At 34.1% G+C, this 22,851-nt stretch overlaps 1 protein-coding gene across 4 annotated transcripts in view; it reads right to left on the minus strand.

Annotated features, from left to right (window-relative positions):
* The window catches only part of LDA (limit dextrinase), a 338,458-nt gene that overhangs the window by 229,586 nt on the left and 86,021 nt on the right, over positions 1-22,851 (minus strand). For all 4 annotated transcript variants that reach the window (XR_016363879.1, XR_016363878.1, XM_089825429.1 and 1 more), the window contains exons 17-18: positions 19,828-19,898; positions 19,512-19,604 (exon numbers count right to left, since the gene is read on the minus strand). Coding sequence is in view for 2 of the 4 variants with exons in the window: in XM_089825429.1 (XP_089681555.1) it covers positions 19,512-19,604; positions 19,828-19,898 (164 nt within the window). In the remaining 2 variants the exon portion in view is untranslated. The remainder of the gene's footprint in view (positions 1-19,511; positions 19,605-19,827; positions 19,899-22,851) is intronic.

The raw sequence follows: 22,851 nt of genomic DNA on the forward strand, positions 1-22,851 counted from the left end.
AGATTTTGCAAGAGAAGTTGTTCTGAATTTACATCCGGACATCATTGAGAAGGTTTTCAAAGTGTCAGAAACTCCAAATGTGCAAATCTAACAAACAACACTCATAGCAACTATGGAATGAGAAAAGCTCATTGCATCAAGTTTTCAAATGACAACTAGCAAATTCATCAAAGAGAATCAAAGGCTATCAAAAGATGCAACACCACAGTTATCAAGATGAATGGAGTGGCACAAAATACAAAAACTCCCAATCCTGTGATCATCCGTGATTGCATCACCTTGTACAAGGCCTTTGCCAATAATCTACAGAATTGAGTCATTCGTAATCAACAATTTCAGCATTTTCTTCAAGTGTATATTCAGCTTTGTAGTTTCAAAATATAGGTTGCATGCAATCCATGTGCATGTAGTACCTTCAATCATGTAATCCAATAAATCTTCTTTCTTAGTTTGACTCAGTCATGGTGGTCAAGTTCCTCCCACCTTTTTCTCCTCTTTTCTCACTCCTTTACCTATCTAGTAATCATCTTTTTTATATGCAAGATAGCTCTGCCAAACTTGTCCAACCATAACTATCATTGTGTAGTACAAATTTGAAAGAAAAAAGTGAATATTAAGAAAGCATTTTGTTTTGAAGTTGTGTTCGGAAACAATTGTGGTAGAACAAATTCGATGTTGTGACTACAATTTGCATTTACTATCTTTAATTCATGTTATTCTTGTGTGTGTATTAGAAAAAAGTAAGTACGAGAAGCAATTGAATTCGAAGTTGTGACGAGAAGCAATTGTGGTGGTATAGACTAGAAGTTGTGACTATGATTTATATTATTGTCTTATATTCATGCAATTTGTTATAACTAAGCTACTTTCATGTATGTGAACTGAAATAACTCATAGGATTATAATGTAGAAATCATCTACTTCTGGAAGTCTGTGTGCCCCAAAAGTAGAGATTTACCTTTGAAAAATTGCATAAGACTTGATGAGCTTTATAGTTATTCTTACAGTATAGAAAAACAAGACATAGATCTAAGCCGATACGGTATCAATCAGCCTATGAGTTGGTGTGAGTTTATCTTTTAGATAGAAGTGTAGTTAAAGAGATCCATCTTTCCCATTACCCACTCTGCGAGTAAATGGATTCTTTCTTGAAAAAAGCAAAAGAATATTATTGGTAACACCTTTTAAAAGCATCTCTTAACTTATTGCTTACCTTCAATTGATCCAAGGAGCAGTGAGAAGGGGGAGCCTTCCCTTTAAGGTAGGAGAGACTTTGTCTCACATACTATTGTCGGCAATGCTATTTTGCAATTGAATTTGCATAAATTATCAGTTGCAAATATCCACCCAACAATCCCGAGGGTTAACCACGATTTCAAAATAAAAGGATCTTGGCATGTCTTCATCATGATGGTGAACGGATGCATTGCGTGAAGCCACTTCCAGCGAGCTCAAGTTCATGGGATTCCACATTTATTTGCCGCGTATTTTATATTCAAGAGTCAAGGCTAAAGATGACCTTGATGGAGCCCAAATTTTTACAAAATTTAAGGCTTTCGATTGTGGAACCATGTTGGAGATTTGATGGAGCCTTGTCATTGATTCAGGTTAAGATGCCAAAGTATATTTTAGGATTTGTCAAAGAATCTATGATTTTGTAGTTAATGGACTATAGAAACTTAACAACAAGTAGCAAACAAGTTCTGGAGTGACAGAGACTTAGCATCAGCAGGTGTATAATGCAGATCTATTAACAGTGAGTCATGATATAAATAAGGAAATCCATATGTGGCTAATGTCAAGCTATGTCATAACTGGGCGTGGAGGCCATGACTGAAGTATTCTGGAAAGTGATGTGATTATATTTTTAAAAATGAAGTCAACATCATACAAACATTACAAATGAATTTGACAATCAGAATTCAAATTCCAATGAAGACCTTTTTCATCTTTGGAGGAAGAGGTATGTCATGTTTTATTTACTACTGATGTACCATTAACTGAAATCAATTGAACTCTCTACATGTCCAGTTTGCCTTGAGAGACATGACAAACATATTAGGGAAATCCTAAACACAGTCAACAATCATTGTTTCCACTGTACCAGAACCTTTGAGAAAACCATGATCAGTATCATATGCCACACTTAACCTCATGATATGATCCGCCACTCTCTTTAGTGCGGGCCCATTCATTATCACCAAGAAAGTTGGAGACAAATCTTTTGAGTTATACTGTTGAACCTTCAAACATATTTTTGTTCTCTTCTGATATTAGGACACAACTTTTCTGCACTTTTGTTGGACACTCTAAATATTGCATAAGAACTTCAACTAGCAGAAATTAATTCTAATTGCAGCACTCCAACAGACCATAATCAAATGATTGAAACAAGAGCTTGTTTATAGATCCCTGTTTGAATACTATGCAGATATGAAATATGTGAGCACAAAATACTGAATTTCTACATTGTGCAGTGACATAGAAGGCTACAGCAACGATATTGAAGGGGTTTGATTGCATTGAAGCAGCATATTTATAAATACATGGTTCTATCAATATAAGCAACAAGATCAATTTGGAGTAAGTGTGCGTTCATAGGCTGAACACTAATCTCTACGAACTGCAAGCAAGGAATTAATGAAGAAGTCTATTGCAGAACTGCATATACTCTCACAGAGGCTAATAAATATTAAAGTAGTGATTAGGAGAAACTACAGCCTATATTCATTTGCACAGCAACTTAATGAAGGAAATACCAAACTTCATCCGGTCAAATAACAACAGAGGCTTGTACCATTGTTTCCACAGAGATTTCTAGCAATAAGGGTCAGCAGTATAAAATAGGTATCGTGTGGTGCCTACACGACACAATACATTAAGATTAAACAAAGCACCGATAAATTAGAGACTATATGAAGGATGTTCAGGCTATGAAATATAAGAGATTTAGTAATATCCAGAACAGGGGTAGAACCTATGGGCAATCAATTGAGTGGTATTGTGTAACGATGGAATCAAGAAATGGAAGAATTCTGTTCAAACATACTTATGTGATGGTATGCATTCTGGTTGGAGACACAATTGTTGTTGTTTGGGGGAGACTTGAAGTTTTTCTTAGAGGAATAAACCATATCCTCATACACGTATAAGGAACAAAGCCACGATGGATTGTCTTCACACCACAATGAATATACACGCTATAACATAAAAAAATAAAAAATAAAAGTGGAAGCCTGGCAATTTAAAAGTGATGTGGACTTGGAGAGAATAACATAAGGGCAGTAGCAAAGAGTATCGGGTTACTTGAAGCCACGTTGAAGGAGTAATCCAACAAGACATGAAGTTATGTGCTGTCTCAAATGGAGTCATTGAAATAAATGAATTAATCTGCTGGGGTCCAGGCAGGAATGAGATGCATATACAAAGCAGCAACTGCAATGATATCCATAAAATAATTGAGCTTTTCATACCATGGATTATGATTATTAAACATTTGTTTATAAAAGATAAGATTAAATAAAAGGAAATTGATTAAAATGAGCTAAGGGTGTGATTATACTAAAAAGAATTGTTATTGAAAGAGTGCTATTTAAGAGACGACTTTTTGAAAAGTCGTATCCTCCATCGGGTAGCATGTATATATAAGAGTTATTTTATTTGAAAAGAAACACATTACATTTTCGGAAAAGCAATTATAAAAAGATATACAGATTTTGTGAGGAGGAATAAGGGGTGAAAATATGGCTTTGTAATATGAATTCAAATTTTTGTTTAATAATAAAATAAAAGGCCCTATATTTTTATAAATGGCATGGAGAATTATATTACAATTGATTGGTCCTTTATAATAATTTTGTTTTTCTATAAACAATTTATGTCAGCTAAGTGGACGAGGTCATCGATGGCATTTTAAACTCAATCATCGTAGATATTGAGAAATATTTAATAGTCTTTGAATCTATGTCATATCTGTCTCCTCGGCCTTAGGAGTTAAAGTGCAATCTAGACTAGTTTAGAATTACGTATATATATTTGATCCGTCGCATCTTGCTAATTAAATTGTTTATAGTTTATGTGCATAGAACATTGTAAAGTTGTACGTTATAATCTTCACTGTAGTTGACTCTCTTGCCCGAATAAGCTAAGGCACTAGTCTTTTTATCACTAAGTATTGGATTTATATTTGAAGTCAGAAAATCTATAACTTCCTTCTTACAAACCTCATATCCATTGTTAAAAACCTTATACAAAACACTTAACCATTTACAGCAAGCACATATATTCATATTGATTGAGTTCAAGGACCTTGCTAGCCAAAGAACTCACCAGAGCTAAAATTCGCTATAGAAAAGCCTTGAACCAAGCAGTCAGCATTTAAGGTGAAGGTCTACCCGCCTAGGTGTAGCGGAGCCTAAAGTGCAAGGGAATCAAGGTGATTCTCATTCGTTGGCCATAATTGATTGAGAAATACTATTGGAGAAGTGGGATTTCCAATCTGCAATTTTGGGAACCAACAAACCCTTCAAAATATTTAATATTATAATATTAAGAGCGGAGGGAACTTTATGACTTTCGGCCCATGAATTAATATTCTTATTCCTAGCCATATTAGGTGGTTTACACGTACTATGAAATAAAAACATTAATATTTGAACCATCCTCAACATGACGTGTAAATGGTATAATCAGAAGTTTAGAGGGAAGGATTAAAAGAAAATGATAGGAGGACGCACCCATTAGAGAACTAGAAGGGTCGCTACAAAGGTAGTTATGCATGCAAGTTGGAGGAGGGGAGAATCATCAAAGACTGCAAAGTATTGAATTTGCAGAGTAACTAGTGAAGAGGATTAATCAAATTGGACTTCTGTCCACCCTCTTAGCTATCATTTCCTTTGCTGATGTGAGATTCAATCGAGGAAATAACAGGAACGTGTAGTGATAAGGAGTTTGTTGAAGTTGGAAGGATTAAGGCATAGTGAGTGGTGAGAATGTTAGACAGTGGATAGAAGAAAGAGGACAAAATCACAGAGTTTTTTAAGTCTTCAATTGGAACACATTAATTTAGAGGCATCATTGTCAATCTTCAACAGCGGCTAAAGACACAAGGAATGACAAATTCACAGAGTTTGTTAAGTCTTCAATTGGAATGGATTAGCGTAGAAGAATCATTGTCAATCTTCAACAGCGGATAAAGACACAGGGAATACATTAAATACTGTTAACAGCACTACTAGAGCTTATCTCAAGGATGCGTACTCTTTTGGGTGGTTTGTTGGAGTTCTACGAGCATTATACTTATCTCAGATAGTCAATGCCCTCATTGCCGCGATCATATCTCCTAGGGGTTTCTCAACTACATAGCTGGACCATTTTTATTTCATCGTGCACATAGGAAAGTGAGAATAGGTGAACTGTGGGCGGGTGGTATACTGAAAGAAAGGCAGACATTACATTTGGCATAACTGAAAGTATTTAGCGTTAAATTTGGTAAGCATCGCCATCTTCACCAGCAGTTTGATTTATTATCTAAATCAATATATTTTACAGCGTGATTGTATGAACTCTTAATACAATTGACAAGTTATATTTTCAATACTGTCGATTGTAATTGTTCTTGGAAAAAAAAACTACTACTATGTTAATAATTTCAAAGACCCATTCACCATCCACTAATAATAAAACACAAAAAGCGACATTACAAAATATAGAGGAAGAACTTGCAAGTTTAAACGTGTTTCTGGAAAGAACCAGCATATGCCAGGAAAATAAAAGGTAAGTTGCAAACTAGATAGCTTACTACAGTGGTATCAGAGTGGTGTTATCTTGCCACCCTTGAGAGAAATTAATGCAGACAACTAGGAAATGATATGACAGATTGGAGTGTTCAGCCTCTGACACATCAGTGTATGATGTGTCAAGAAGAGGGAAATCAGGAAGAGCAGTTTATTACAATCGAACGGGTTGATAATACGGGTGACAAGAATGCTAGGGATCAGAGAGGAGAGATTTCTGCAGTTAATGGATACCATAGCACAAGGACAGTGATTGGCTGAACAAAGAGGACAGGAACAAAATCATCGAATGGATGTCTTAATACAAATGATGGCTAGACAAATTGGTATTAACGTGAATGCAAGTGGAAACAGTAATAGAAATGAAGGAAGAGTAATGCAGGAAACAATGGTGGGAATAATGGAGGAAATAATGGTGGAAATAATGAAGGCAGTGATGGGGGCAATAACGGAATACATAATAGATAGAATGGTGCTGGAGCACAGGTTGGGGATAACTTTGAGCATGCACCTAGACCAGCAAGAACTATATGTTCAAGACCCATAGTATCTACCTTCCCACCTCGTTTTCCAATTCAGCGGGGACAAGAGACACGGATTACTAAGTTGCAGGCTCAATTTAGGAGAGATTAGGAAAGTGGTGGAGACGAGTTTATGGCAGCCATTACCCTTAGAGAGTACATGGATGTGAGGTTGAAACGCATGCCTCGGACAGGTGGTAGAGGACAAGATTTTGATTTGGTAAAGAAAGTTAGTTAGCTTTCTTTACCATATTTTAATGGTTCCAATAAGATGACTAGCAAAGCATGGGTACAAAAGTGGATATGTATTTTTAGTTGAATCCAATCCTAGAAGAAGAGGCCATAAAATTTGATGCATTACATTTGGATGGCCTAGCACATGAGTGGTAGCAACAAGGCATGGTTACCTTGGGCCATGACCAGATTACCTCTTATATTGACTTCACCTAGATTTTGATTGAGCATTTTGACAAAATAGACCCTGAATTACAGTTAAAGGAATTAGCTCAGCTTAAACAATGGGATTCAGTAGACACTTACATTGCAGAATTTCAGACTCCCTGTTTTGGTTATAGATATTTCTCAAAGGAGGTTGTTGGTGTAATTCATGGATAGTCTTGTAAAACCGCTTAAGGGATGGATTAAGGGATTAAATCCAGCCACCTTACTGGAAGTTATAAAAAGCCTAGAGACATGGAGCCTTCATCTTCTGAAGAAAAATTTCAGTCTAGGGCAAAGGATAACAAAAAAATTGCGAGCATCTAAACTACCTTTGAACCCATTAAAGAAAGCAAAAGTAATCTAAAAAATAAATGGTAGCAAGATAAAGGTTTCATGTAAGTGTTTGACTAAATGTGAAACATGCAAAAGTGCAGTGATTTGATGTTTGTGGAGTTAAACCGGTTTGGGTTTCTTACACTCAGTAAATGAAAAGGTTCTTAATATTCTACTATTTGAGAAATTAGAAATTCCCAGTGGAGAGGGAATTCTGCTCCTACCAAGGATTCTCACCATTTTATCACAACAAAAAAAAACTGATTTCAATCCTCCTCTTGTATGATGTTCTTATGAATTTCATGTTTATGCTTGGAGCGAAGGTCTTACTAGTGTTCTCATGACTATCTTAGTGGTACAGAACTTTCATACTCATGAAGGCTTTTTCCTTGGGGATGGTGGAGTTTCACCCTTCCCAAGGATTTTCTTCATTCTGCTTCCATAATAAAAGTTATTCCATCACCAAGCTCAGTCTCTCTCTCAAATCATGATTGCCTTCCAACTTGAACATTTTGACTTGAAAAAAACAGCAAGGGGAATTTGAGGGCAGATGAGGATTTGTCATTTTAGGTGGCAAAGTTTCCACTATCTAGAGGATTTTTTCAATTTTTTTTGCACCTTCAAACCCCCCAAATTATTGATCTCATTCTTCATGACCTGTCATCCATATCTAGAGGAATTTTTGCACCTTTAAACTCCTCAAATTATTGATCTCATTCTTCATGACCTCTCATCCATACTTGGCCTCTTATTGTTCATTCCATATTCATGCTCGTCATTTTATGGGTAGGAAGAGTTTTGTCTCAAATTCATCACCATAGATCCTTGGTGGAATTGAAGATCATGAAAGGATTTTGAAACCTCTAGGGTAGGAGAGTTCCACCCTCTCCAAGGATTTTGCTTCACTTGTCCTCAAGGCAACATTAAAATTTCACTAAGACTCTACCAAACTTCCTTCACTCCTTGTTTATCTCTTTTCCATCGTAAGTTAGAGCATGGGGTTGATGTTTGGCCTCCCATATTCAGGCAGAATATTTAGTATAGTGAGGATTGTATCCTCGGGGGTGGTGGAATTCCGCCATCCCTAAGGAATTCTTAACTCTGCAACTTCAGTTGAGTCCTAAGACACATCATCTCCCTCTTTCTCTCTTTCATGGTGTTTCATGTAATCCTTATAACCAAGAATAAACTTTGAATTTCATTCTATTAGGGTGGAATTCTAAGTGGGAAGAGGAGTTTTGGAATCCTCTAGGGTAGCGGAATTCAGACACTTCCAAGGATTCTTACTCTTGTATCATTACTTTCCATAGTCATTTTTTCAACTCAAGGGACGAGAGGACTTATATAAATATTATATAACATTTAAGATACATTTATTTCCTTTCTTACACTTTAAGTTACATTTATATTAATACTATCAAGATGTTTAAAATAGGTTTCAGCTTCTTAGGAGTTATAACAAAGATTCTAGATTTCGGGGGATTTTCAAAAAAACCAGACCTGTCCAAATTTTAGTATTTAGCAATGTTACCTCTCACAACCCATCCTCACTTTCTAAGGTCAAGGTAAAGTTGGGACAAGGATCTTCTAAATATTCTAAATCAAATCCTCACAAATCACTTGGTTCCAACTCCATCTCCTTGACTAGCTTAGCCCAACTTTCACACATATCCCCAAGAGACTTAACTTCCCAGCAGGCCAAAATTTCACAAACTTGGAGACTCAAAAATTGCTACCGTTTAAGGCCACCTTAGAGAATCTAAGACCACTACTCTCTACTGCTAAAGCAAAAAGAGGGGGTCCTAGTCTTGGAGACTTGAAGACTCCCTAAGGCCACTTACAAATATCTAAGACCACTACTCTCTAATGCTAAAGCAAAAAGAGGGGTTCCCCATTTGTAATACAACAACAGTGCAAAACCTTCACAATAGGTAGTAAAATTCATAATGTTTTCCATGGTTCATGCCTTAAGAATGCATTAGGCCAGCGTGTTGCTTCATCTCCTCAACAGCCACCCCTTGATGAGGAAGGAAATCTGGTCTTGGTCCTTGAAAACATTGTAGATATGAGGAAGAGGAGATTGAGTAATAGGGTGATCTGTAAACATCTCATCAGATGGAGAGATTTACCAAAAGAAGATGCTACTTGAAAAGATAAGCAGATTCTGCAGCATCCCAATTTGAAATTACTAGAGGTTCAGCGATCCTGGGAAGGGAGGACTAGAATCTCCCCTTCCACTTGAAGATTAAACCGCGTGAATTTTCTAACTTATTCTATTCTTTGAGGTTTGAACTAAAAAGAATAATAAGGGAATCATGAGCATAATTAAGTACAAGGAGCATAAAAACTAAGTTATAAGCCTTGGCACTTAATTATTCACTAATGTCAATAAAAGGGGGCCAATTTAAATAAGACTTCATCATACCCAGGCCGACTTCATTGTGCAAAATCAATTAAAGTTAGGCCCATATTAGTTATTGCCCAAGTCAAAATCAAAGAATGAAAGAGGTGAATGAATTTTTCTTTTTGTAAAAGGATCTTCTTACATAAAGGCATCGAATTGAGGTTGAGGAGTCATTCTATTGTTCCATCTTGTTATTGAATTCTCTCTTCAACCATGTTTCAAGGCAAATACCTATCAAGACACAACCCCTAAAAGGTATTCTTCTGGATAGAAGCCCAGAAGGCTCAAAAGAAATGATTCAGTTCTCAGAGCTTTAAATTACAGCAAGATTTGCAGTGAAGTTTCTGTAGATTGAAGGCAACAAGGATTTCAAGGGTCTCTATATAGTGATCTGCATCTAACGTGGTGCCTTTCCAACAACTATGGTACACAGTGGCCAGTAGATATAAATCGCAGCACTTTGAGGCTTGGATGCTAAAAAGTGGCAGTCTGAGGTCTGCCGCACATCAAAGCAACCCTGTTGGCAGCAATCAGGTTATTGTACTGGTATGTTTGATTGAAGTATTTATAGATGCAGTTTATGAAATAAAATTCCAGAATTCCAAAGAACAATTCATTAGTTTTTGCTCTAGCTTTTCATCAGTCCAGGTGTTGAAATTAAATAATCATTGATTAATCAAATTTTATTTTTATAAATATCTATTACATAAGTTTCAAAAGAGAAGAGAAAGGTATATTTCATTATCTTGGGTCTGCAATCCTTATATCCAAATACTTAGAACATAAGATCAATCTGAAAATCTGATAAAAAAGCTCATTCAATTGATCAAACTACATTCATATTGTTATTATCACTGTTTGGCTCTGTTATTAACTCTTTAATGATGTCTCTGTTCAAAGCATCTCCTTGAACATATTAACATACTATGGATATATGCACCTATTATTATGAATGGGTCGTTGTTTCTCATGATTGCTGTTTTTAGATATATTCATTGCTGCAATCCTACTACCATTTTGTTATCACTATTCATGCACTCTTATGCTTTATCAAATCATCGATTAGATTTATTTGTTTATCATTGATGATTAGGTTATTGGTTGATGCTAACTATTGATCGTTATTTACTCCTATACTCCATACGATCAACTATTGATATCGCAGTGTGATTGGTGAACAATATCCATGACTCTGTATGTTGCTAAAAACTAGATTTCTAAAGCTTGTCTCATATATGACATACATCACCATTCATCTTTTACTCACTAATCATAGGCTTCCAATTGCTGAAGTATTATAATGGCATTTGTTGTTTATAATATCCATCCTTAATTCTTCACACTCAGATTCAATGGTCTCCATCTGTAATAGTTAAGTCAATCATTGTTATTCCATTAATGATTCCAAGACTTCAGTGTTGTGTGTCGCAGTTTATGAAACTTCCAATTAGCGGTGTGTATCTCTATTCTTTGGATTGCGTTCTGAGTTCTGACCATCTGAAAGAGAAAGGATCCGTTAGATCTAAGTCTCCTATCTTATCATTAACTCCTGTTCGATGATGACTGTCTTATTCTATGCAGTCAATATCAATTGTATATTATTCTCTCCTATCCCCAATGGAGTGGAGCAGGTCTGATTCTTATATTGCTCATACTGAATGGTCAGCATCTCTTAGTATAGAGGAGACATCTCTTCTCCTTATTGAGTCCCTTCATAATGCTCATGTGTTAACTATGGTTTATGACCACGCCTTATTATGCCTATTGATCTTCATTATGTCATTGATATCCTTGTTTATATATCATGCTGACTGATATGTGATTATGTTGTTGTTTTATCCTTAATCCTCTCTTCTTATAATATTTGACTATTCCTTAATCAAGATCAATATTATTACTGACTGCAAGTCATGATAAATATTTGCCCGTGAAATTGATGTATTCTGCTAGCAATGATGAATCGTTGTCCCATTGGTTGTCTCGGGATCAATGTCCATATGTATATTGTTATTTACAATCATTCATTGCAATAGTTCCAACCTTCCAATCGACTATTCTGGAACTGTCAGTATCTTTCATACCGATTCACAATAGTGCTGGAAATTTCATCGTGTGCATTCATCTTATGTATCCTTTGATGTTTTATTTCAGGTCAATAACATTTATACAATTACATTCATAATCGATACTTATCCTCCATGAGGTGTCACATCCATCCAAGATCCCAAATGCTTTCTCCTTGGCACAAAATAGACCTTTTGCTGAATCTGAGATATCCCTATTTTAATTGCTCCTTTTAAAGGTTTATTGAGATAGTGTTTCTTTATGTGAGTTGTTGTCCATCTATGGATGAGCTCTACAAACATATGGCTCGAGGTTGAATATTTCATCTTGTATAGACATTAACTAGCAATTTTAACTTATTCATGATTATCAATTATGGTAGAGTTGGGGATATTAATAATATAATATATTAGTATACTAATATTAATCATTAAGTATATTATTATTATTTATTTGTTCATTTATTTTCTTTTATGTCCTAATTTTATAGTTGATCGTGTTCTAGATGGGGGCATCACAAGTCTTGATTGATATTCCCACCAAATTGAGATATCTAATTTGCAATATTGGTATTATGGCTATCGCAAGGAATGGTAAGTCTATATTTATCGATATCTCCAGAGATAGATAGGCACAGAGTATATACCAAACAATGTGAATGAGTCGCTGCAAAAGGAAAATTGTTATTTTTAGAGAAAAGACAATTTACTTCTTCTCAAACAATCTCAATTTTGTCTCCAAATGAGACATTACAAATTTGTGCAAGCAAGAGATTAGCATGAAGAATTAATCCCTTCAAAACTGCAATTGCCAGGCTAGGGAGGATCTCACACCTTTTAAGACAGCACACTAGAAACTCAAATCCAATTGGAATTGCAAATACAACAAGAGATACTAATTGATTAATTATGAACATAACACCCAGCCACCCCTTTATAAAGAGTTCCAAGAAGTGTATCAATAATTACAAGTCAGGCCAACAATAATTTATTGTTTTATTATATTAGCCCCTTCTATTGTATAATTGAATTTGTTAATAAGGAAGTCCTTCTGATATTATTTAAAATTTTGGAACAACTTAATTAAATTAACTTTTTCAAATAATTGGGGACAATACAGATTGCACCCTTTCTAATTTAACTTGTTCTGTCATGTCCCCTAATTTCTTATAGTAGAATTTAATAAATAAATTGATAAAATAATTGAAATAATATTATATAATAATAAATAAATAGTAAGTAGCATAACATAATCTATTATTTTTATCAAATAGATGTAATATAATATCAATTTATATATTATGGTAATACAATATAAGATGAATTCTACAATAGAGATATAATTAAATAATATAAATAATTTATATCATATATATATATATATAATTCTGTATAAATCTTTCAATATAATAACAAACCAATATAAAAATACAAATACACGGAATTAAGATGAATAGTTGTGACTATTCTCTATGCATATATTAATAAGAGAACACTAGCATTAATGGGGGAAAAAGAAGGAATAGATTACTTATTACACTGACGAAGGCAGCGACTGGTCTATTTATTAGTCAAGGCTATCGGGATTATTCGGATAGCTGTTCAGACTTTCGGAAAAGTGACAGAGCCAAAGGCCTATTCCATTTTTACATTCCAAAGATAGTGATTGTAGCTAATTAGAGGGATTGCATCAGATCAAACTCCACAGACTGGGGGATACTGGAAGAAGAAAGAATGATATAACAGAGAAAACATTAAATAGAACAGACAATTAGGTGGACTGGGAAAGATGGTTCCAGCAGCTCCATGTGTGTGGACTATCTAACAAATTCACTGTACTCGTCTAGATTTAACACCAAGGCTATGAAGGATATCAGACCAATTCTTGGAAATATTGGGACTGCATTCGACTATCCAGGGAGCAATTTACAAATGCCTAAGTCTGTAATAACAAGGTCTGTAGGAAGCAGAGAATAGACAACAATCTATCAGCGTATAAGGATTTGAAAGGCGAGACAAGTTGCATATATGTTCAGCAAGTAGAGATCTAACGGTAACAATTGGATAAGTAAAGTGATAAAAAAAAGACTTCAATATGGCAAAGGGAAGTCACCATTACCCAGATTTTTTGATCTTAGTCAATGTCAGAGTGATTTCAGTATAAGTGATAATCAAAGGATATACAAGAGATGAATATTGAACAGATGGTGAACATTATATCTAATGATTAGTATCAAAGAAAAATCTTTAACATCCAATAAATCTGAGACCAACCACCAATGAATGGTCAATCAATTACTAAAGGCCAAGTTAACAGTTATGAACTTAATCGGCACACAATTCAAATCCAGTCAGCGGTGGGTTATCAATAAGAGAGCTTTACACATCTTGGAATGGAAAGATCAATATACATATATATGCAACAAAGATTTATAAGGGAATAAGGCATCCTACTATATAGTAGTGAACAAGTCTAAAGTGAAGATAAAGGAATAGATATAGGATTAACATAACTAGATCAACATTTATACATCCATTCAGTAATAAGGGAGAAGGAAGAATTATATTGGATGGAGAGAAAACCAAATCATGATATATCTAGTTCGGAACACAAGTTATTGCTTATTCATTATGAAGGAGATGGAGCACTAGTTAGATATAATTCGTATGGAAATAAAGAGTTAAACAAATGGATGAAAAGAACAAACATTATCAGTTATTCATATTAGAAAGATTTATCTAGTAAAAAAGAAAAATCAACGTATTCAATTATAATTCGATCCATCTTACAATCCTTAGTCAATGGAATTTGTCATTCAAAGACAATATTAAGGCAGATACATTAAGGGACATTAGAGTGGTATCAAAGCATGATCTTGCCATCCTATAGAGTGAGTCTTAAAATCAGTATATAAGAACAAAGGATCATCAGTGAAGGAAAGGAAGAAAATCAATAGAAATGAGTGGTATGGGGAAGGATTCATATAAGATGAATATTTAATTCAACAATGTTCTAATGGAACTCAAAAGGACACAACAAGAGAATCAATCAAATATATATAAGACCAATCATCGATTTAGTGATCTCTTACAATTAATGATAAATTCTTGCAGAAAACTGAATTTGTTGAGATCGAGAGAAAGAAGAAATAGACTACTCCAAGTAGCCACTAATAAGAGGAAAATAAAGCATAATAATTCCTAGAAGGAATTAAGGCAAAGAGTTAACCTTTTTGAATGACTTCACAAGATATTCTATAATTGAATACTCTAAAGGAAGTGAGGTAGGGAATCGAGTATTCTGTGAAGGATAGTACATACTGTTAAGGAAAATCATATGCATATGTAAGGATGGATACACCCAGAGTGGGTATCCATAAGGCCTAGGACGAGGAAGAACTCCCTCCTAGGAAGGATGGATATATCAAGATTGATTATCCATAAGGTCTTAAAGAGAAGCATCATGAGAAAATGGTGCTTAGTGGAGAGTTGTTCTATTAATTAGAGCCCCAGGAAGCACTCCCCAAGGAGCTAAGCATCTGATCACAACTTCTACTTAAGAAGGGCTTAAATTGGGAATTAGGATTTTATAGGTAAATGACTTGTGAGATTGAATAATGTTCTTATCATGGTTTTGGAGTACTAACAGATGATGCAGGTTTATTTGTCAAAGAGTTAGTCACCACTAACTCCGGTAGCACGAAAATAATAATTAGAGGAAGGAATCTACCAAAGATTTTTAACATGTGTATTCATCGTGTCGACATCGTGTCTTCATGCATCAATGTGTATACTTCGAGTCTGCATTGTGTCTTCACACACTGATTATATATATTTTGTGCATGCTTTATGTTTTCATATATCCTAGTATACAGTTTCTTAGTGAGTGCCAAGATCAAAGACATCATCTTTGAGTATCCAAAGCATGAATGTTCGTAGTGAGGATCGATGAACCATGGACATTATTAGCAAGTGTTGAGATTGAGAACATTCTGTCAAGATGGGATCAAGAGGGTCTTTAATGAATGTTGTAATGCTTAGAAATGAATTAAGACAAGACTTTAAATCTTTGAAGGTTTACTCACCCAGAAAGGAAGTAACACTTAGCAGGAGGAGAATCACAAGTGTTCTACTACATCAAGATAAGTTCTTTCTTTAAAAATTATTCTTAGTAATTTAAATCTAATCTTGTGACATTTATATTTATATTCTTAACTATCTAATCCCAACTTATAATTGTTGTTGCAGGACGGTCAATCAAATTATAAGAAGAGAATATTGAATTGCTTGAGGACAAGCAATCTGAGGAAGGGTGGACTGTCATGTCCCCTAATTTCTTATAGTCGAATTTAATAACTAAATTGATAAAATAATTGAAGTAATATTATATAATAATAGATAAACAGTAAGTATTATAACATAATCCATTATTTTTATCAAATAGATGTAATATAATATCAATTTATATATTATGGTAATACAATATAAGGAGAATTCTACAATTGAGATATAATTAAATAATATAAATAACTTATATATATATATATATATATATATATATATAGATATTTGTTTATTTATTTATTATTCATGATTGAAATATAATTAAATAATATAACTAAATATCATATATATATATATATGATTGAAATCTAAGCTTTGTATAAATCTTTCAATATAATAACAAACCAATATAAAAATACAAATACACAGAATTAAGATGAAAAGTCTTGACTATTCTCTATGCATATATTAATAAGAGAACGATACCATTAATAGGGGAAATAAAAAAAAGGAATAGATTACTTATTACATTGATAAAGGCAGCGACTGGTCTAATTATTAGTCAAGGCTATCGGGATTATTCAGATAGCTATTCAGACTTTCGGAAAAGTGACAGAGCCAAAGCCCTATTCCATTTTTACATTCCAAGGATAGTAATTGTAGCTAATTAGAGGGATTGCATCAGATCAAACGCTACAGACTGGGGGATACCGGAAGAAGAAAGAATGATATAAAGGAGAAAACATCAAATAGAACAGACAATTAGGTGGACTAGGAAAGATAGTTCCAGCAGCTCCATGTGTGTGGACTATCTAATAAATTCACTGTACTCGTATAGATTTAGCACCAAGGCTATGAAGGATATCAGACCAATTCTTGGAAATATTGGGACTGCATTTGACTATCCAGGGAGCAATTTATAAACGCCTAAGTCTGTAATAACAAGGTCTGTAGCAAGCAGAGAATAGAGAACAATCTATCAGTGTATAAGGATTTGAAAGGCCAGACAAGTTGCGTATACATTTAGCAAGTAGAGATCTGATGGTAATAATTGGACAATTAAAGTGATAAAAAAAGACTTCAATATGGCAAAGGGAAGTCACCATTACCCAGATTTTTTGATCTTACTCAGTCAATGTAAGAGTGATTTCAGCATAAGTGATAATCGAAGGATATACAAGAGATGAATATTGAACAGATGGTGAACATTATATCTAATGATTAGTATCAAAGAAAAATCTTTAACATCCAATAAATCTGAGACCAACCACCAATGAATGGTTAATCAATTACTAAAGGCCAAGTTAACAGTTATGAACTTAATCAGCACACAACTCAAATCCAGTCAGCGGTGAATTATCAATAAGAGAGATTTACACATCTCGGAATGGAAAGATTAGTATACACTATACATATATATGCAACATAGATTTATAAGGGAATAAGGAATCCTACTATGTAGTAGTGAAGAAGTCTAAAGTGAAGATAAAGGAATAGATATAGGATTAACATTTATATATCCATTCAGTAATAAGGGAGAAGGAAGAATTATATTGGATGGAGAGAAAACCAAATCATGATATATCTAGTTCGGAACACAAGTTATCGCTTATTCATTATGAAGGAGATGGAGTGCTAATTAGATATAACTCGTATGGAAACAAGGAGTGAACAAAATGGATGAAAGGAACAAAAATTATCAGTTATTCATATTAGGAAGATTTATCTAGTAAAAAGGAAAAATCAACGTATTCAATTATAATTCGATCCATCTTACAATCCTTAGTCAATGGAATTTGTCATTCAAAGACAAAATTAAGGCAGATACATCAAGGGACATTATATATTCTCTTTATAGGAGGCATTTACATGAAAGCTCAGCCTCATAAACAAACAAAAGTTAAATAATCTTAATTCATCACCTATATATAATCTAAACCAAGTGCTGCCTGTCTTCATATCTTTATCACTACATTAGTAATACAAAGCAGTGCCTCTTATTCTTGATCACTACCTTTGGACGATTAACTTAATTCAGACATGGGGTGGATAAATTGACTGTAATAGATTTCTTTCTGGTTGCAGCCTTTATATTTATCTTAGTCGCTCCATTTTTCTTACATAGATCGCTGCCACAAATATGCTCTTTAATCTTCCTTCTATCTCAAAGATATTCTTATATTTCTGTATTTTCTAACTCACACTTTTCCTTAAATTTATATGCTATCATACTTCCTCAGCAAATGAGATAACTTTTCAAGAAAGCCAGCCAGGAAAAAGCCAAAATTGATTGTTTTATTCTCCTAAAGAGATGGTGCTCAAGATAGCGTTGACCAGCAATCATAATTTTTATCATGCAAATACCAAGGTTGGCCAAGACCAAAATTAAACTATTACATTTTGTGTACTTATTTAGCAGTCAACCTTTATAATATACCAACTTGACTTTACTTTCCTTAATTGTCTGATGTGTCAACTAATGAAGATTTGGCCCAAAACATTTATTAAATCTTTCAAGAATCATGTCAAGCATGTTGACCTTCATAGTGAATTCGTCTTGCCTGCACTTTAAATCTTTCTTGCATTAAGAGGTTGGCCACATAAGCTTTACTGCTTGACAGGATTTCTATCCATAGGAACTCTGCCCAAATCTAAACTAGTTTAATATTAATCTTATGAGTCTACCCAAAAGCTGATTCAGTCCATAGAATCAATGATCTTTATCTCTTCTCAAAGGCCTCAACTCATTCATCCTTAAATTCTTCTTATAATCTTCAAAATTCTGCTCAAAAGGTCTGAAACGAAATGCTCATAATGTCTGAAACTATGATTGCTACAATGACCGTTAAACAGCAAAGTCCTCTAAATCAGATTGCTGTTCTTTTTCTGTCTTAAGTCCTTGCAATGATAATAAAAGTATTTTCTTCAGTTAGTGCGGAAGAATGGATCACTCTTTATTGTTTGTTCTTAACCAATGCATAACTTCAATCACTAGTAATGAAGTCGGCCATGAACTCACCCAGCATTGAACTTGGTATATTTATGAATCACTGCAGATTACAACACTAGCAGCTGTAACAAATTGTTGCATTATGCAACACCAACTGAGAAATATCTTCCTTATTTTATTCCTTCCTTCATTAACTGGTAAGCATTTCATATGTATGCCTTTGTCTTTGGAGCAGAACATTAGCAGTCTTCCAAATCTACCAAGTGTTTGGCAACACTAGTTGGTCGACTTGTTTACTCCACACAAAATAACCTGAATACAAAACTTAAGTTCATAGGGCCATCCTTCCCTACTGATATGATGCCTTTCACCACCATACTTTCACAGAAAATTTGTGTTTGACACCAATGACAAAATCTAATAATCGCAATTGAGTGCCCTCAACATCAATGAAAATATTCCCAACAATCTCTCTTCTTACGAGAGTCTTTTCCAAGACAAGTGAGAAAAGAAAAGGTTCAAGTGCTCCAAAAGTAAAAGATGAAAGCAAATCAAAAGGAACTACAAATAAATTGGTAGTAAAGATGGTTAAAGATAAAATTATAGTATACGTCTGGACAGACGATATAAATTCAGAGAAAACACTTAATGGAGTTGCAACACTATAAATAAAGTTAACATGGAAAAAAAAAAGTAACTATAAAAGTTGTAAAAGCTTACCTCCCAATCCCTGTCCCAGCAAGATTTAATTGGGATGCATTTATTCCACGACCATTATTTACAACCTCACCAAAATCCCATCCTTCTCCATAACTGTTAAGAAAAACTTAGATGAAGACAAACATTCTATTATACAGTGCAAATAAATATCCAATTACTGACACTAATAAAACATAGCAAGTAATGTATGATACTCTTCAATAGCCAAAAAGTCAGAATTGGAAATCTAGTAATATTGCTTGACAATTTTTGGGCAACTATTTAATCTGTATGCAAAAACTAACTTCACTTAGGATCCTAAAATTCTTGAACTCACATGTAGAGCTTAGAACCATCTACACCATGTTCATGCCTCGACAAACTATCAAGTGTGCTTCTTGCACTAATCTGCATGATCAAACATAATGTTTTAATAGTCTAAAATTATATTATTTCTATTAAATTGCACTCCTAAAAGACAATTATTTAACAAGAATAGGTGTTTCCCTTATAGCTAAAGTCCATGAAATGTAATTTAGAGTTCATCTAAAAGCACTTTTGGAGAAATTTAGAATAAGTACTCGGTTTTAATGAATGTTTAGGCTATTCAAAGCTATTATACAAGATGTTTCCATAATTTAACATTCAAATAGAGATTAAAAAACATCATTTCAATAAACTTTTAATGTCTATGATAGGAGAGATGAAAATCTTTGTTACTTTGCAAATTACTCAGAATTAGGATGGGATCTTTATATCACAAACTATCTTAAGGACTTATTTGTAAAGTCTAGAATGGAAAATTGTAAACCAGTAGGTACTCCTATGGTGACAGGTTGTAAGTTGACTTCTCGTGATGATTCACCTACTACATTTCAGACTAGATACAGATCTATGATGGGAGGACTGCAATATCTAACACACACAAGGCTAGACATATCTAATGCAGTTGAAACTGTTGCAAGATTCCAAGCAGAACTTTAAGAAACACACTTAACAGCTGTAAAAATAATTTTCAGATATTTAAAGGGTACTTTGGATTACAGACTAAGGTATGACAGATCTAAGCATTTCACATTGTATGCTTACACAGATGCAGATTGGGCATGTCATCTTGATGACAAGAAAAGTATTAGTGGAGGAGCCTTCTTCCTTGGTGGGGAATTGGTTTCTTGCTTGAGTAAAAAACAAGAATGTATATCTCAATCTATTGTTAAAGCAGAGCATGCGGCTGCTGCAAACAATCATACACAACAGATGATATGGATGAGGTGAATGTTGAATAACATTGGTATAACTTTTGATGAGCCTATTGTTATACATTGTGATAATACAAGCACTATCAATATGTCTAAGAATCCAGTGTTACAGTCTAACACTAAGAAAATATCAATCAGGTATCATTTTTTAAGAGAAATGTGGCAAAGAAAGATGTGAGATTAGAATTTGTAAGCTCTAAGGAACAAATTGCGGATATATTTACCAAGCCTTTGCCTAAGGACACCTTTGAGTATCTCATAGGTATGCTTGGGGTGATGACCCTGCCTTGCAAACATTAATTGATGTACTGTCCCCATTTTAGCTCACCCTGGATTGCAGTTGAGTTTAGCCTATCACTGTGTCCTTGTAGCCTACTACTAGTGATTAAAGGACCTTTTTGTGGAGTTATTTGGCTCAACAGGGGTCGATTATGAGTGTATATCTCTCCAAATCAATGGATGATTCCAACAAGCTCAAATGATTTAGAGGAGATATAGGATGCTTTCAAATCTTATTTCTAATTTCCAAATTGGGCTCCAAGATTCTTAGAGGGAGTGTCTATTTTTTAAAAGTCACCCAGTTGGGATCATTCATCGTACTTCATCATCACGATCACTCCTATTGGTTAGATTTCACTACCAGTGTGGTTTGGCCATATTTGCAAAGTCAAGTACATTATTGGTTATAATCTAATCAAATGCAATAAGATCGCTACTTCTATTGAAATCGATTAATGGGAACCTTAGTGTTATAGCTCGTTGGAACTGGGATGCAAAGTTTTAAATCGTGGACACGTGAAACAAGGACCTTGTGTGTCAGAATATCATTTTATTAATGAAAATATCATTTTTGGAGCAATAGGGGCATTTAAATTAATAAAGTTACTTTATTATTTATCAACTTTAAATTATAACTTAAAGTTACTTTTGGAGGGTTATAATAAAAATTTATATTGTTGGCACATGTTTCTGGATTAGATTGTGTTGAAATTTGTATCATCGAAGTTTTGAATCACACTACGTGATATATCATCTAATCCAAAAATAAGTGCCAACAATTTTAATGGATTGTGGAAATCTGATCTCTAAAATTTTATATTTCAAATTTTTCAACTAAAAAAGCACATATTTAAGTTGTGTGAGGTGTGTGTTGGAAGATTCAAGCTCAAATTGCATTTGAGAATTATAAATGCATTGAATTCAAAACAAAAAGAATCATTCTATTGTGCATTTGATATGGTGAATTTGTTGAGGACTTTGTGCCTATTGTTTGAGTTATTGAAAGACAAAAGAATTGGGAATTCTTCCAAGTATTTTGCGCTTTGAATTGGTTGTTCTCTGCCAATCAATTGTCAGCAATAATCTCATTCAGAAATTATGATTGTACTTAATTTGGTGACAAAAATGTGAAGAAGAGTCAGCATCTCATATCAGATATAATTTACAAGAATGGAAACTGATATTTCATTGCCAAATGCATGATTATGGAGCTCCGATTCAATATAGAGGTCACCGCTGCTATAGTTTGAGGGATAGCTTTATTGTTTCCTATCTATGTTTTGTTGTAGAACATTGAGATTGGTGCCTTAGTGGCTGCAATTGATTATCTAGGGTAACAAATATATCATTAGCAGCTGCAATATCATCTTTGGAAGGCAGCATTTGTTCCTAACTTCCTAGTATAGCTGCATTATAAATTTGGCTCATCCTAAAGCTTAACTGGATGCGCATTCAATCTCCTGGTTCACAGAATTTCATAGTTGAATATTTGGACTTAGATAATTTCATTCTCAAAGTTCATAAATATTTAAATAAGTTTGTTGAAGGCATTGTTGCTTAGAATTTTTGCATTGTGTTGTTCATTTCATTTGTTATTGTCAAAAATAATAATAATAATAACAATATCAAAACACAAAAAAGTTACAAAACAATTTCAAAATCCAAGCAAAATATCTTCATCAGTTAGCATTATCCGATCAAAGGGCCAGCTGAGTTCTTTACAACTAGAAGTTATCAAAGCCTATCATACACCTGGACTTGATGCTTGATGCTACTCCTCAGGAGGAATAGTCGCACCGTGCAGAGCTAAGCTTGAGAACTCT

This window comes from Cupressus sempervirens, chromosome 1, assembly GCF_028749045.1.
Source record: "Cupressus sempervirens isolate cs-2001-9-10 chromosome 1, ASM2874904v1, whole genome shotgun sequence".
In the NCBI taxonomy this organism is placed as follows: domain Eukaryota; kingdom Viridiplantae; phylum Streptophyta; class Pinopsida; order Cupressales; family Cupressaceae; genus Cupressus; species Cupressus sempervirens.